Source organism: Mesitornis unicolor, unplaced genomic scaffold, assembly GCF_000695765.1.
Source record: "Mesitornis unicolor isolate BGI_N332 unplaced genomic scaffold, ASM69576v1 scaffold28389, whole genome shotgun sequence".
NCBI classification, from domain to species: domain Eukaryota; kingdom Metazoa; phylum Chordata; class Aves; order Mesitornithiformes; family Mesitornithidae; genus Mesitornis; species Mesitornis unicolor.
This window is the reverse complement of record NW_010209761.1, coordinates 24,433-41,823: the sequence shown is the minus strand read 5'-3', so window position 1 is coordinate 41,823 and position 17,391 is coordinate 24,433. Positions and strand designations below refer to the sequence as shown.

General features: G+C 39.2%; 1 protein-coding gene across 1 annotated transcript in view; it reads right to left on the bottom strand.

The window, feature by feature from the left end:
• LOC104547326 (ATP-binding cassette sub-family C member 8-like) overlaps positions 1–17,391 on the bottom strand; it is a gene marked incomplete at both ends in the record, with an annotated part of 60,467 nt that overhangs the window by 19,538 nt on the left and 23,538 nt on the right. The window contains 6 exons of the mRNA XM_010192960.1: positions 882–992; positions 1,216–1,321; positions 5,662–5,807; positions 7,377–7,417; positions 12,198–12,360; positions 13,830–13,964. Coding sequence (XP_010191262.1) covers positions 882–992; positions 1,216–1,321; positions 5,662–5,807; positions 7,377–7,417; positions 12,198–12,360; positions 13,830–13,964 — 702 coding nt within the window. The remainder of the gene's footprint in view (positions 1–881; positions 993–1,215; positions 1,322–5,661; positions 5,808–7,376; positions 7,418–12,197; positions 12,361–13,829; positions 13,965–17,391) is intronic.

The window sequence follows — 17,391 nt, the reverse complement described above, 5'->3', positions numbered from 1 at the left end:
GCAGCCAGAGGTTCCTCTCCTAAAAAGATGCCACTTCATGGGCAATGAGCTGCAGACAGACAGTACTTGGTAACTACAGAAGTTCCCGGGCCCAGGTGCCAGCGGTGACAACGATGGCAGCAGATGGAGCCAAAGATTATAGCTGGTCCTGGTTTTCTGTTCTAGACCCTATAAATACTGTCTTTACAGAGGTTATTGCTCTGGCCTTTTCTTTGTGACAAACTCCTTTGCTGTCCCTCCAAGCTGTCTTTTGATCCAAAACCACCATCCCCTCAGCCCTCCCAAATATTCCTTTTATTTTCCTGGAAGTCTATTCAAGAAGGATCCTGCACCAAAGCAGCATGTCAGATGACAGTCTCTAAAAAAAACCTGAAAGCACTACCAGTTGTCCTACTTTGTCCCATGAAACTGAATTATTCATTCTCTTGTGCTGGAAATGCAAATGTAATAGCAGACTTACTAAATAAACAGCATCATCACTATAAAAACCATCAGAATTAATATTACTTCTGGCCATTTCTATAGCAAATCAAGAGCATCAGTCTTCAAAGTGGCATGGGTGATTTTAATCTTTTCTTCAAAGAAGTTAGGTCTTTGCAGGTTATTTGGCCATTTTTGTCACAAGAAAATGGCTAAAAACCTAAACACTTCAAACAGGAAATTGCTGAGCAAAATCTAGAGAGATATACACAGCTAATCACAACATAGAGGTCAGTAGTCAAGTCTTATATGGAAGAAACGAAAGAAAGGTGGCAGTTAGTCTCTGACATGAGCACAAGTGTCTCAAAGTTCACATCAAATCCTGGTTCTTGAATTTGAAACTGCCATCAGAATACAACAGTGACTATTAGTAAGTGTTATTAGAGTGACCTTCATATCACCTTTACACAAAAATCATCTGCTTCTGTGATGTTAATGGGTCTTCTCATGTGAGAGCTGTAATTATTCCAGTCCTCCCTGGCAGGCCTCTTGCGGTTAACAACTTTGAGTGGCTGTTCAAAATCAGAAAGATAGAAGTAAGCAGTAATTGGTGGCAGTACTGTTGGCAAAATATCCTAAACACGAGCAACCATGTTATGACCTGTGCAGTTCAGAGTATTAAGAACAGTTTTTGCAATTGCAAGAAATAATCAGTAGGAAATGGAAAAGTAAAAAATGTATTCTGGGTACAAATTACTCCAGACACTTCATCTGCAAACAAACAGCATTACTTACCACCGCCTGATACTTGCTGTGATTATCTGCACTCCTTAGCTCTGAAGATTTATCATGCTCTTCTCCAATTTCTTCACTTGACAGGAATTCACTCAGTTTCTGCACGCTGAAAGGGAAAAAATAGAACCACACCTCAACCTTGAACGCAAAACTTTTGTTCCATGCAGCCCCTGTGTGCTGCATTGCTTCTTTGTTTACTTGCTTTCATTTTGTTAAAGACATATGAAAACGTGCAATGAGAAGTTACTGCAAGGAAGTTGACAAAACCTGCCCAGTCATCTGCTAACAACTATGACACCTAGATGGTTTGTGCAGATGCTTCTCAAGTCTTGTTTTTTCTGATACCAGCAGATTACACAGAAGATTTTTTCAGGCATTTGGTGGAACGCAGACCAGCTACAACAGTAGCTCATTTTGAAGGTACACGCGGAAGTAGAAATAACGTCATTTATGATACTGAAGTGTTGCACAGTCACTTCTACTGAGCAGTCTTATGAACACTAGCAGTCTGAGGAAATCCATACCCTCTGTGAGCTAAATTTGACCAGTTATAATGAAATACAAAGTGTACAAGGTAACACTACAAAGGCATATACCTTAACAGAACAGTGTCCAACAGATGAGATATAAAAGGAATTCTAACAACCAACAACAAAGGAGAAGGCATAAAATCTTCACAAGCAGCTTAAGATTTAATTAGCTAAGAGATAATGTGCCTTTATTATGTCATTTAACAGAGCATGGCATCAATTTTATCTCTGCACCTGACTTTATAAAATGTATGTCTAATCTGCTCACAGGGACAGCAAATTAAATTTGTAAAGGAAGTGGATTGAATTATGAACTCAACATCAAAGGGGCTCAATTAGCTGGAAATAAGTTAACTATCAGTCTCCAGAATGATAAAAGTGCCAGAGGGCCTTAAGTTTCTAAAAATAAATTTATGGACAAAGACTGAGAAAATGGATTTCAATATTTAGCCTTAGGCTAACTGGGGAGAAATAGGCAAATGATGCCACTGGAGCACAGTGACAGACACAAGGCTGTCAGTATAAAAATCTTACAAAATAGAAATAAAATCCCAGCATTTATTTGGCATTCCACTGCCAGGGATTTCTTCTTCAGAAGGAGACTTAGTTTCCTCTGAGAACCTCATGAGATGCTCCACTGGTGTCAAAACAGTGCTGAGACTAAGGCAGTAAAGGACTACCTAAGGCAGACTCCCTGTAGGGTTAGCACTTGTCCTGCAAGTAGAGATCAAAGCAACCTGGGGACTCCCTAGGAGAGAACTGCTGCTATAGTTTCTCTGTCAACCTGCCCACTTGCTGATGGCAGCTGGGGACTGAGAGAGATACAGGGGGTGCATTTAGCTAGAGCAGGTGTTACAATCTAAGCAACTGAAAAGGGGAAGAATAACTATTTCAGATGGGACAAGAGGTGTAATAACTAATTCAGGCTCAATGTTGGACCAAAATTCCTTAATGGGAATGTCTATTATGTCAAAGGAAGAAATTAGAAGCCCCATCACTATAGATATTTATATCTATCTATCTAAAGCTCTGGTACATAGCTCTGGGATAGCAAACCTTGCCTGCTGCACCTACATTCTCTATAGGAAATTTCGGACATTTGAATAATTGTTCGGAAGGTATAAAGAGCAGATATAGAACTCCCTTGTGTGTCTGCTCCAGGGTCTAGGGGAGGAAGAGAAAACAGCAAACATATTCTTAGACCATGCATACCCAAACCCATGTCTCTATTAAGTCATTCAATAGTTTGATTTTTGCTTTCTGCTCTTTGGTTGGGTATCAAGGTGCCTGTACTCTCAGTGCCAAGATGTCTCTCTGCAAGCTCTCTGCCCAATGCTTATTTCTGGGATTGCTGCTTCTGTGGCAATTACTGAGGAAACACAGTATAGCTCTGAGAAAATCTTTTGTTATCAGCTCGTATTTCAGGATGCCACACAGTTCTACACTCTTAAAGAATAAAAAAATACATTCTTTGCAGAGCTCTCGCTGACATTGCGATTTCACTAGTATGCCACTATCTCCATGAAGGAGCTTATTTTTAAGCCACAGGATAGAAGTATTAATTAAAACATGGTTATTTGCACAGCTGACTGAAAAAGTGGTTTCATATTAAACCCAGTAAGATACATAATGCTGCTTTTGCTACTTGACCTTCACTGATGGAAAATTGTACACAGTACTCTGTCCTTGAAGGCCTCCCATTTAAGAAATACATAAGTTGGCTGCTGGATTTAATTTTAAATGTCACAAACATTCTACATGTTAAGAAAAAGAAAAAAACCAACAACTTTTAAAAGAGATAACAGAATTTCTCATCTTCCTAAAGACTTTCAACAGTTCCCTCTCACAAGCAAACACCCTAGCCCCATAACTTGCAGAGTTCGCAGGGACCTTATGAGCTTTAAATCACTTTTCCCATTGGAATCAATCACACAGTTGTTCTGATAGCTTCAATGATAATCCACAAGCATGCTTTGCAGTTGGGCACAGGTGTAATGATTAAAGATACTGACAAGTTTATTTGTGGAGATTATTGTCCTTAATAGCATCTGGCATCAGAGAGACTGTAACCAGTATCAATAGAGCAGGGGTTGTGAAGTGCCCAAGATGCAAAGCCAGTTAACACCCTCTTAGTACCCTTTTCATGCTGGTTTCACTGGGGGATCAACTTCTGCTTCACTTAGGTCCTTTCTGTCACTACAGGAGAAGCTGTCCTGAACACTTTCTAAAACCAGTTAGAATATCTCAGCCTAAAGAAAACTGAAGTACAAATTTACCAGGTTAGGTTACCTTTATCCGATCTTACTGATCAGCTACTTATTAGCAGGGACATGTAACATCAGGACACAGTTGTAGAAAGTAAATATTAGTTGTGCTCAATTGGCACAAACAGAGTTTTCTAATAACTGTATGCTTTTTCGCATTTAACAGACTATTTAAGCAGGAACTTGTTTGCATGGGTTGGAAATATCTGGCACATGCTTCCAAAATATTGCAGTGAAGGATGGGGTACTCAGAAGACACACCTAGAGTAGCACCAGCAGCAGTGCACTCTGGAGTACTACCTGAGTTACTGTGATACAGACAGCCAGGAAGACAAGGATCATCTCAACTTTGTTACAGAGTTGGAACCAGGGAATTCCTGTCTGCGCTACAAATGGCAGGGCAGTAGCCTGCTAAAAAGATGATGACTACAGAATAACTCATGAAGGACAAGCAACAATTAATACTTAGTTGATACTAATTGCTTTAGAATTGTTACTGCACCATTAATAGGCACACGATTCATTTACAAAGACAAGCCAAAATAAATGCCCGCTACCAGTGCCAGTGTGGGCCCCCAGATACATTGCTGGCTGCAATCTTAGCATGACAGTTTGCCTTGACTCTAGGGACCGCCGCAGTGGATGCAAAACACTTCATGCCAGCCGCTGATGTTCTCAGATTTCACACTTGTTAGGAGAGAGGACACAGCTGTGACTTTGCACTGTCAGGGAATTTTGAAACTGCAAGGGCAATCTCAGTCTTCTGCTGTAGTCTTCTTTCCATCTCCAAAGCGACACAAAGGCAATTAAGAAAGGGCTGGTGTCCAGCATCTGTCCCATAGTTTAGACAAGCTCCTGAGACAGCTATATTGAAGGTCACAAAGACGTCCTAAAAAGTAAGAAGTTCAAGCTCTCTCTTCCTCTCCTATCAGTCAGGAGTTACACTGCATATGAAATGCATGAAGAGGTTTTCACACAAAATCTGTTGATACTCAGAGTAAAATTCCCAGTGAAACTGCAGTTCTACGGGCTGTTATTTCAGTTTTTGAACACTCAGATTAACATGTTCATGAGAAAGTAAATATTCATCAAGTCTGGAGTAGACATTTAGTCATTAAGTTACTCTCACAGTTAACTGTGTTTTTTATGATTTTGTTTGTTTGTTTGCTTATTTGTTAAACTCTCCACCAATGGGCAGCATCTCAGGCAGAGGAGTAGAGGCTGAGCACAGCCCAAGAGATAGATGCTGAACCACATGTGCTTCTGTGATTCATGTGTACCTGTTTCCCTTCTACATGCTTAATGGAAGAAAACATTTGGGTGATTTACAAAACTAAATCCTAAGTTTTCACTGCCTTTCTTGTTACCACATACATGTTGCATGCAATACCAATATAACTCAACCCATTCTACACAGTGAAGTACTAGTTGTGGACCACAAAATGTTGGTTGTGACAATTGCATCAGCAAATAACTTGTCCCACATGCTACAACCAAGGGAACCATGCAAGGTAAAATGCTGGGTAGCAATATACAACAGAACAGAAATAATTACCACACTATTTCTAAAGCGACAAATGTAAAATGAGCAATAGAGTCATTCTCAAAAGTCAAAGACATGGTAGCAAAGATATTAATTTTACAGTTCTCACCTTACTAATGCTTTGACAGTAGATCTAACCACACTGGAGAGCAGGAACAATGGAGACACAAGAATATGAAACAAGGAGATAGAGGCAAATGCCACCGATGGGGAGAAGTCAGCCTTTCTTGTCAGATGAGCATGGACCACAAATGTCTACAAAGAGACAGACATCATCAGCAGTGTTTTGCATAAAGAAGGAAATGCACAAAAGCTTCATATTTCATAAGCATTTCATTTACAAAATCTTAATTTATGCTTTTTTAACAGTTTGGGAGAGTGCTGAATATTCCAGGCTGCTTTTGTGGGCATTCTCCATCTTCTCTCAGAGGAATCACAAATCTGTAGCAGGTTTGCATCCTGTCCTCCTCTGTCTTGGTTTTGCTGGGATTGAATTGGAAAGAGTCCAGCGCAGGGCTACAAAGATGATCAAGGGAGTGGAGCATCTCCCTTATGAGGAGCGGCTGAGGGAGCTGGGTCTCTTTAGTTTGCAGAAGAGGAGACTGAGGGGAGACCTCATTCATGTTTATAAATATTTAAAGGGTGAGTGTCACGAGGATGGAGCCAGGCTCTTCTCGGTGACAAACAATGATAGGACAAGAGGTAATGGGCACAAGCTGGAACACAGGAGGTTCCACTTAAATTTGAGAAGAAACTTCTTCTCAGTGAGGGTGACAGAGCACTGGACCAGGCTGCCCAGAGAGGTTGTGGAGTCTCCTTCTCTGCAGACATTCAAAACCCGCCTGGACGCCTTCCTGTGCAACCTCATCTGGGTGTTCCTGCTCTGGCAGGGGGATTGGACTAGATGATCTTTTGAGGTCCCTTCCAATCCCTAATGTTCTGTGATTCTGTGTGATTCTGTAATTGTAGATTTACTTTGAAATGTTTCAGCAAAGCAGGATTTCTGAGAAAACTGCAGTGTTTGCTTTAGTGAACACAAGTGTAGCTTTGCCTGGAATGGAATTGTTTTCCTTATGATAGCTGATAAGGTTATTGGTTTTCTTCTTGCCAGCAGACGTTCACAGTTTTCAAGGTTTTTCTTTTTCAGTTTTTCACCAGCACCTGTGGTTACAGTTTCTTTGTGTGTGTGTGTGTTTTTGTTCATTTGTTTGTTTTCTCCTTTTCTCTGCACAAAAGGATATGGGGGCGAAGCAAAAGCCCAGGACTCTCTAGGGCAGGTGACCCAGGACTGATGATCAGGGTGTGATTCAAGCTGACCAATAAAGATGTATTCTATCCCATAAACATCACACGTACTATAAATTGGGGAGTATGCAGGGGAAGACCTCTTGGCTCCCCTTCACTTCTCCTTCATGCTGGTGGCCTGTCTGTGCTCCTGAGGCTTACCCCTCTCTTGTGGCATTTTTGTTGGCATACAGCCAGCGACCGCTGTTTGTGAGCTGACTAGAACTTTGATTGCTTTATTATAACTGTTCCTGTTCTTGGTGCAGATGATGATTATTATTATTATTATCATTATCATTATTATTTCAATGTGGTTTATTTTAATTATTAAATAGTCTTTATATCAACTGACAAGTTCTTAACTTTTACTCTCCCAATTCTCTTCACATACCACAGGGGAGTAGGGGGAAGTTGTGCGAGAGAACTGTGTGGTGGTTAGCTGCTTGCCAGGTTAAACCATGACATCCTCATTCCTCATTTCCACATCACTTATGCTTGAAAATGCAGTTGTAATTAACACTAAGAAAATTCCATACTTACAATAAGTACAGCTGCAATTGGTATTGCTGCATTCATAAAGACTGTGAAGGAAAACACGTAGGAACATTTAGAAACAATTTCCATTCAGACATGCCAAATGTTAAAATACTACTAGCACTGGTTTACAATGGTATTTTCTATGCTTAAGAAAGGAAAAATGTGCAAGTATCTACACACGTCAGTACATAGTTTTAAAACACCTACAGTTTACTTCATGTCATCAGAACAGACAGAAGCAGCCACCCTACAAGATCTACTGGTTTTTAGCTGTGACCAGCACACATGCAGTTCAGGTGAGGGGTGCTGCAGGTCTCCATCTCACAACAGGCAGAAAAGCTGAGCTGGGACAAGGTCTGGTTGGAGACTTGAATACCTGACAGTGAGAGGAAAGGAAATGCAGCAGTGGCTGCTCAGGCCATAGCGCTGGGACTGCCCCACAGCTGCACACCCAGCTTTGCGTCATCCCACAGCCCAGTAGCAGTACCTCCTGGGACAGCCATTGGCATGCACGTCAAGTTGTGACCTACTTCTGGGACACCACTTCCAAGGTACAGGGCTTTGCGGCCCCCTCAGGTGTCAGGATACATTTCAAAGGGTAAGGAAAGATCAGTAACCCTGAACAGTACTGTTGACTTAGTTTATTTTTACGGAAGATTTACTCATAATTACTCCTGCTTTGTCAGACTTGGCTATTTTGTGAATGTCCTTGGGAGCTTGTTACAGGTTCTAAGATTATTTAAATGTGGTAGAGCTTTGATTTCAGCTAGGTCTTGAGTCATTAAAATGCAAACAATGAACCAGTTTCCTCCCTGACCTCAAACAGTGTCTGTCTTGGTACCCAAGATTCCCTCACCATAGCAACTCTCCTACTATGGCATTCAGAGGTTATTAAACAGACAGATGGTGAGAAATAAGCAAATACCATTTCTGCATAGGGGTTTCTTTTAGATCAGGCAGGAATACGGGTTCAGAATGCAATAATAAGCAGTTATCCATCTGAGAGCCTGTGTCAGAACCAGAGCTACAATCTTACCCCACACATCTGTCCCCTCTATCACAACCTGAGGATATTATTTAATCATCACTTTTCCATTCTGACATTCGCTCAATTTAATTTCAGGAAGTAAACAATAGGCAAAAATAATACAGAACCTATAGTTAAAATAGAATTCAAAGATCAGTACATGTGTAACAGAAAAGAAAGAGTCTAGCCACTACCTTTTTTATTTAAACTGTGCCTGTTCTTTTTTCCTACCAGGCACAGCCCATGTTCAGAGAGTAAAAGCACTCCCTAGTTGCTTCATCTGAAGGGCAGTGTCATCATTTGCCTTACAAATACTTCTGGTTGACTATTTGTCCATCCTTTTCTGGGTTTCCACCCCAAAGAACTTAGCATACTGTCAGATGTTCCTTTTTCCCATGTTTAGATCTTTAATGAGTCTTGTAACATAGTTGTAAACTCTGTATTTAAGCATAAATAAAATAGCTGTGTTATTTCACGTAGCCCTAATTCCCTGGCAGAGGAAAGTGTCTGAAAATATAGGTATATCTGTACATATATTTCCAAAATAAAAGCTTAGCCTTTGAAAGATGGCTATGTATGAAACCTAGAAATTAATAGTTTACTCCTCACCTTAGGAAAAAGAAATCTGAGGAAAATGTTATTTTCTGTTTTAGAATACAAATCAGCTTCAGTTCAGACTCATTTCTTCTAATGATTCTACTTCCTGCCCAGTTTTCGCACGTTGTATAAACTTGAGGGAGTTACGGCATAGAAACTTTGAAAAAGAAGTGAAGCTTGCTGCCTGCAGCTGTGGATTACTTAATTCTATTAAATCCTTGCATTTGCAATTTGCCTTTGAGAAGCTGCAGTACACAAGTTTGCTTTTATGAATGAATCTGATGATGGAATTTAGCAAAGCTGCCAGATTTCTCAGAGATGGATTCAGCTCTTTTCCTGTCTGCAGTATGAGATCATACCTGCCAAATACAAAGCTGGTGAGACGAAATACACTGCAGGCTTGGCAAAGCCTGCTGCAGTTAAGGCAGCCAGGGTCACTTCGTGTCTCCTAAGAAGACAATCTGAATTTTGCTATTCTGTGAGATCATAGGTACATCCAAGGACTTCACTTCAAGCATCTTTTTTCAAGCAAAGAAATTAGGCCTTATTGAACAACTACAATCTGGGAGCTGGGTTGTTGGGTTTTTTTTTCATTTTTATTTTTTCAATTATGCAAGTGGCCAGAATAATAAAATGTTTTCTATCATAAATTTAGTTTCCAGCTAATACTCTTGGTTTAATTAGATACAGTCAAAAGTACTTTGTTACTGGAAAAAGGCAGACTGAAAACTGAGAAAAACATTTTCAGTCATTTCTGAGTATTTTAGGATAGTAAATACTGCAATTTTCTTGTGAGAAAGCCTACAGTTACTTTGCTTCTGACAGATTAGGCAAAAATTCATATAAATCAGAAAACCATTCCTTTCTTTCTCTGTGTTTCCTGAATATATAGTGTATACTAAATCCTGTAAAACCAAATATACAATAATCTTACTGATCAGCATTAAAATATTACATGGGAATCTTGTTTGCTACGGTTAAAGAATTCACTGTCAAAACTCAAAAGGTGTCACTACCAACTTTGCAACCCAGCTTTGACTCTGATGGGTACATTCTGTTAAAACCGCAGGAAGAGTTAATGTCTATAATAACTCTTTTAGTACACATGAACAATTCTATATATGTACAAACTGGATCCAGACACAGGGGTCAGGCAGATGAGATCCAATTTCCATTTTGTTCTTGAAATGGAATTGTCTTATGGTCTAGTCAACACTTCCCTGAAACTTGTAGGCATGTTTTCTGTAATTCAATGCAAATCTATACCTCATCAATAGAAGTAGTTCCAACTACATACTTTCATTCATGTTAATAGCTAAATATACTTAGGAAAATATTCCAGAGTCCATTCCGCACCTTATGTTAGAAAAGTATTTAAAAAAACATTTCCTATTGTTCTAGAAGTGTCTGCTTTCCTCTTGATCAGTAATACATAAATTCTTGGTAATCTCCTGCTTTTAAATTATTTTTCTTTCTTCTTAAAAAGAAGGAATCACACATTCACTACAATATTAGGAAATACGGTTTGTGCTGATTATGTCTGTCATCCTATTTATACTTATGGTAAGAAAACCAGCACATTCTTCTATGTTTTTGTACCCTATGTAGTCTGCTTAAGTGCAAGTTTGTAAAGATCAGTGTAATTGCTGCTAAAGACAGAGAGTGCAAGGAACTCCCAGGCTGAAACTATAGGAACTCTTTATAAGCCAAAATGCTATGTAACAACATAAAAAAACTGCATTGATTTACCCCAGCTGGGAAACTCATCTTACATACACAGAAATATTATGCATGATACAAACAAGAATGCAAATGTACACATTAAGTGCCTCAAGAAGCATCAGTACATATCTAGAATTGTTTTTAATAATATGGTTTTATATTTATGTCACTATTTCTTTACAGAATAGTCAGTACTCTTGGGATGAGTACACTTTTTTGTAGCTGTTACAAATGATACTGTGAGAACTAAAAATCAAATAAGCCTCCACAGCGCCTTCAGTCCTACAGCTGAACCTGTGTCTGACTATAAATAGATTTTAATGCCACATGAAGTAGTGCAAACAAAGGAAGCTCATCTGTTTTGATCTGGGTGTAGGATGGAGTTTCCGGTCGCACAAACTACTCAAGTTAAATTCTGTTTTATGTCAAAATGGAAACTACTGTCCAAGCACAGAGGGCTCAGGATCCCCAGAGAGAAATTCTGCTCTCGGAAGTCAATCAGAACCTCAACTTAATGTCAGTTAAATTTAGTGGGATCAGGATTTTTCCCTCAGAGTGCATTACTTATGTGATCGCTTGGCAGGGAAGAAAATCAGCTGCACGGCTCTTGGGTGAATGAAATAAAATAATACTTATCAGACTGGAAGTTATTTCCGTAAGGAGTAGCGTTTCTTATTAGTCTAGCAGTTACTTGTGCAGGTAGCCTGTGGCATTTCAATACTTCCCACTAAAAGTTCCCACTTCATTAATATCTTACAGATTATATGAACAGTCTTCATCAGCATGACATTACTAATTATTTCTAAAGTATTACAGTAGTGATTATACAGGTGTTGCATACGATATCCTCACACACAGAGTTCAGTTGGCCCTAGGTCTTTTAAAAGGGATGATAAAAGAAAGATAACATGAGACTAAAGAATCTGGATATGGAATGATGAAATTGCCAGGATTCTCATATTTTAACTTTTTAGCATATAGAAATGCTTTTAAGAATCACTTGCTTTAAGAATCACTTCATAAGAAATCCAAATTTTGAGGAAGAAAGTATAAGTACCATCTGTGGGAGCTTCAACGCAAAGACAATTCCTGTCACATGTTATAATACACCGTGTTGTGTAAAATGCAGGAGGAAAAGAAAAAGAAATATCAACAAAGGCTTCCTGAGTGCTATGTTCTAGAGGAGAACATTGCTGGCTGAAGGGAGCCTGTGAAACACTCGGCCCTTAAAAGCTTTTCTGCAGAAAAGCTAACGCTATGAGGCATTAATCTTGACTTGCTCTCTTAGGCATATTTCCCATACAGGCAAAATTCTACTGAATTAAATGGGAAGTCTGACTAAATGGAACACGAGGAGTATGGATCAGAGCCTAAAGCAACTGAAACAATCTTGACAAAGAAATGGTAAACTCATTAGTAGCTAATAATGCAGAAGCACTTCAGCCAAACAGTGGATTAGAATGAAGGAAGAGACTTACTGGATATGGAGGTGTAAAGGGCAAAAGACTTGAGGCTAGTCATTTCTTTTTGTCTGGTTTCTTCTACACTGCTGTGAAAGATGTGTTCCCAAGCATAGAGTTTAAGTAGTTTGATGCCTCGAAGCATCTCATTTGTCTTCTTCAGTCTCTCATTGGAGTACTCCTGCAATATTTACATATGTATTTACTTAAAGAGTATAATCAAAATACCTGTTCCCTAAACATAAGGATCTGTATGCAGCTCCTTCTAATCAGTCAGGTATACTTCACTAGTTCTGTCCATTCAGATGTTTTGTTACTGTTTTTTCACAAGGTTGAGTTTCCCTAGAGCTCAAGCAAAGAGGCAATTGGTTTGCACTCTTAAATCTTATAGCTTGTGCTGAAAAGTTTACTCTGTCTGCTTTCTGATGGCTTGCAAAGCAGCGTCTCATGACTTCTACTGCCCAGCACAGTGGCTGGATTTTCAACAAGCACTGACAACGTACAGAGGAGATCAGAGCATGCAGGCAAGCAACGCCTCGGTACACCGCTCTGCCCAGACAACACAGTGTGAAAACATCAATGCCAGGCTTCAAAGCAGCACAGCCATGCTAGGAAGAAGCTGTGATCCTGTAAGGAACCAGGACTCTGAGCAGGGCCAGCTGGCTCAGGTGCAATAATGCACTGGTAAAGTTATACTCCCAGTAAAGTATAACTGGAAGTTATGATGCATCCAGCTTTCAGGATGGCTCAAGGATCTTTGTACCGCGCTATGCTGCACAGTGGAGACATTTCTAGCACAAAATGCACTGCTCCCATCTGCAGGAATTTCTAGGTGATGCTGACTATCTGCCTGGATGCTATGGGGATGAATGGTGTCCACATTTCTAGAAGGGAGTATACTGTTGATTTCAAGGCATTACTTTTCACACAGGAAGGTGCACAAATAACTCTTATTACCACTCATGACTTGTGGTGGAAGAGATTTCAGCAAGCTGTCTGGGTCCATTACAGGTTCATATGGCGTTCTTGGCAGTGCAAGAGTTGCTGAATGTGAGGATAAGGTTCAGAGCAGCTGAGTGTGGTAATTCCTATGAACCGAAGTAACTTTCTCGGCAATGATGCAGGCGATTCAAATTATAGACAAGTCAAGCGAGGGATCAAGGAACAGTTCACGACTTAGCAGACCTCTAAGCTCCCCAGCTGAAGAGCATGCTTGTAGTAGTTAGGACTCCCTGGAGATTATTTAAATAAATAATTTTGATAGATTTCAACATCTATGATGTATCTGGGGTCTGAGTTTGGATGCAATATTCTTGTTTCCTTTCCCCTTGGACAGCTTACCCTATCATTTATTTGTGCACCATCTGACCGCACAAAGCCATTTCAGTACTGACCATTTATATTTGCAAGTGTGAAATATCTTATTTTTTTCACTCTTAAGGAAACACAAACTTGTTGAAAATCATAAACCCCAAACCCCGCATCTTCACTTCTTATGCTTATTATGTTTTCACATTCCTGAACATTGCAAAATGTTTGAGAATCAGTTCCCGGTCAATGTCCATGGTTAGCTTTGTACTTCCTAACACAGACCAGTGCATAATTACCAGACCTTATACTTCCATCATGTACGAGTTTGAAGACACTTACCAATGTGCTCCTCTGGGCTTGTGAGAGTTTTGTGGCTACAAAGTACTGAACAGGTGCAAGGACTATGATTACTGCTGCTCCAATTAAGGCACTGATCCCAAGAAGGTAGTAGAGCAGAAGAATTCCTACAATTATCTGTTTGGAGAAAAGAAAGGGATGGGAAGGCTTCAGCTGGCTTAACTTTATGTATGCACTACAAAGACCAATCACAGGGTCACTGGACAGCACGTTCAAAACCAACGGCCACTGCAGGCAGCCCTACCCCAAATGTCATACACTTCGTATCGCTGGCACAGTGGGGTGTGATCAGTCAGGACGCTCTGTCAGAGAACCAAACGCATCGACCTAGTGCACCTTCCCAACTTGTGGATTCTGAATTAATTTCCATTTCATGGACTCGCCATTAAAAACAGTAGAAGAAGGTTGTACAGAGTTGCATATATTCTATAATGTAACTCTCACAGCTATTTAAAATAAATACATTTATTTAAAAATATTAAATAGAATTTAAAATTTATTTTAATATACTGCCAAATAATACATTGAGATATTCCCTTTACAATCACTATTAAAGATTTTTCCCCATTGGCCAGATGACTGTTAAGAAAAAGGTTAGAGAACCAGCTTAAGAAAAAAGGGTTTCTCTTCGGATAAAAAAGAAACTAGAGAGCCGCAGTTTGGATGGAGAGGGAAACTCTGAGCAACTCAAAAATTGCAAAAAAGATATGCAAGCTACCAACGTTAATTACTACTATTCTAATGACTGACTCCTGAACAATCTGGAGCACTGACACTCTATGTATTTATCAGCATAAACTGATAAATTAATCAGAAGACATAGTGACAGAAAGTTAATTTCATACATAATTTCCTTTAATTTGAAAAACATTGGAAATTTCCTTAAAATGTTATCCACTACTCTTGCTATATTTGCATACTCTCATAACCCTCACATAAACACCATCTTCCATCATTTCTAAGCTCAGCAGTCATAAGCCCATCTATTCATGCACATATTTATGGGTGTTTCCATGAAGAAAAATGAGAGTCCTTAGTCTCCATGTTTCCATCTTGACTTTTTCATGAATCTCAGACATGCAGAGAGAAAATACAGATTTTTTTGTTGTTGTTGTTAACAATCCTCTGATGCCTTTCTGCAGATGAACTAAACTAAAGCATGACTCGTAAAATGAGGCACAGTATTGACTTTGGAAACATGCAGTAACATGAAAGTAAAGTCCTCTCGTATATACACCACGTATCTAGTAAAGCGTAAAGGTTAAGCTGTAAATTAAAAATCTTTTAGTGATGAGTAAGTGAATAATCTGCTTCCATCTGAAGTCAGGAAACCCATGAGTGTATGAAGCCAAAGAAAATACACAAGACCTCTGTCATATAGCCCTGGCAGAGCTCCCCTTCAAAACATGAAATGGTCTTGGTTTTTATGGACCAAGATATTCATTTCCAACTGCTTTTTTATGGGCAGACAATCTAGGCACTCAAAATACAGGAAAGCACTGAACAGCACACAACTAAGAGATATTCAGAACTACAAAGTCAACATGGAATGCTGACTCCCTGCTTTCCCCCACTACTGGCTGATTGGCAAAGACATTATGGGACTGGCTGGTGCTAGAAACAGAGCCTCAGCTTCTCACATAGACAAGGAAAAAGTTATTCTAGCTATTAGATCCTGAGGGAGTTGCTAGCTCACAGCTGCTCCCTTCACTCCCATCTTGGCTATTGAAAGGGCCAGTCTTTGCAATAAAAATTCTCTGTTTACAACAGATTAAAAATTATCCCATTTCCACCATATTTATATTGTGATAATAGGGAGAAACTTTTAAAATATATTAATCACGTATGGGAGAAAAAAATATATTCTCAATTTATTTATGTGAATACTTGTATCTGAAAAGTGCTGAAATACAGAATTACTTGCAAGAGTGCTTACATATTTATCATACTGCACACTGACACAGTCAAGAATAGATGGTACGTAGATAATATCTCAACTGCTGGAGGACAGTATCTGGCAGATGGGAAGGCTCTCAATATTTCTGAGAAGGTAATGATCATATTTTTCAAAAGCTGTGTAATTAAACACTTTCCTTCCCTTTCATCAAAATCCCAAAGCTCTTAGCTGCCAGAGATACATATCACGAGCAAGAAACTCACCAATAGCTCTGGTTATTTTGTCTTGATTATTTATTGAAGATAGCAAATACTTTCAAGCCAGAAACTGCTTTGTGGCCAGTTTTGAAAGAGACAAATGTCCTTTCATTACAACTGTAAGCTATCCCTGCCAATGAACCAGAAATATGAGAATACAAGATTTTTTAATAATCACAATGAAATCAAACAAAGGTGTTTATAAAACTGAGGGGATGGAAGCCTCATTTTGCTCCCAGGGTTTGAGCCAAGCCTACTGAGGGCATCTTCTAGATGACGGACATCCCCATGACTCCTTTCATGGATTTCAATGGCCTTCAAACAGTAATTTAAGTCAATTATAAAGCTCCTATTGATTCTAGTCAGAGCAAAGACAGGGCTCAAATTAGCTGGACTGTATAGAAAACCTAACCTGTTATGACTGTCTAAGTCTTCTAAGTTGGGGATAATTACAAAATCCACAGCAGATGCTGAAATCCTAACTATTAGGTTAAGACCTACAAACAATTAAAAACCTATTCTAAATAATAATGAAGTTTGTTCAATTTTATTAGTCATCTCTTGAGTATCCAGTAATTGCTTTCACTGCCTCATAAAACAAGGCATTGAATGAACATTGTAGAAATGTGTTTCGGAAAAACCTTTGTGACCACCATGACTCATTGATTTGTGCCTTGCAATGCATCCACAAAACAGGAGCACGCTTTGACACCAATTGTCTTGATCTGCCAAGGAGCATTGCAGGGCAAATATTAATGCAAATATAATCATATTTTCAGAAGACTATCAGGAAATCTTTATGAGTCCATGACTTCCGACACATTAGAACAAAATGTTGTTACAGAATATGCAATGAAATTGGCTTAATTCTTAGTTGCACTAAAGCTCTCTTTACTCTGAGCTGCCAGAGTGACCTCATAAAAAGCATACATGAAATTGGTGCCTCTCATATAGCCTATTTTACTAAAAGATTTACAATGGAGGCTTAGCCTAGGGGGTAATTGGACCCTAAACATTATCATTAAAGGGGTGAACTCTTCTTAATGCCTCATAGCTCTTTCAGAAACACCATGTTAGCAGCATACATAGTCACTGATGTCTTACTGCAGGGTACTTCCAGTGAGCGGACAACAAGTACTTTGATATCCAAATTACTACTAACAAACTGCCAGTCTACAACCACATTTAATATATTCCGTATCAGTTTCTTTTCACAATAGTTGTTTTCTCTTTTTTAATTAGAAATCAATATTAGTGCATGTTCCTTGAACATTGTTGGGTTTTTCCTCCCATTTTAAAATAATCTGGTTCCGATTTCCACACTCCCCCCCCTTAATAATTTCAGGGAAACCATTCTGGTGCTAAAAAGTAAGTCAAGTTTCTTTGTGAA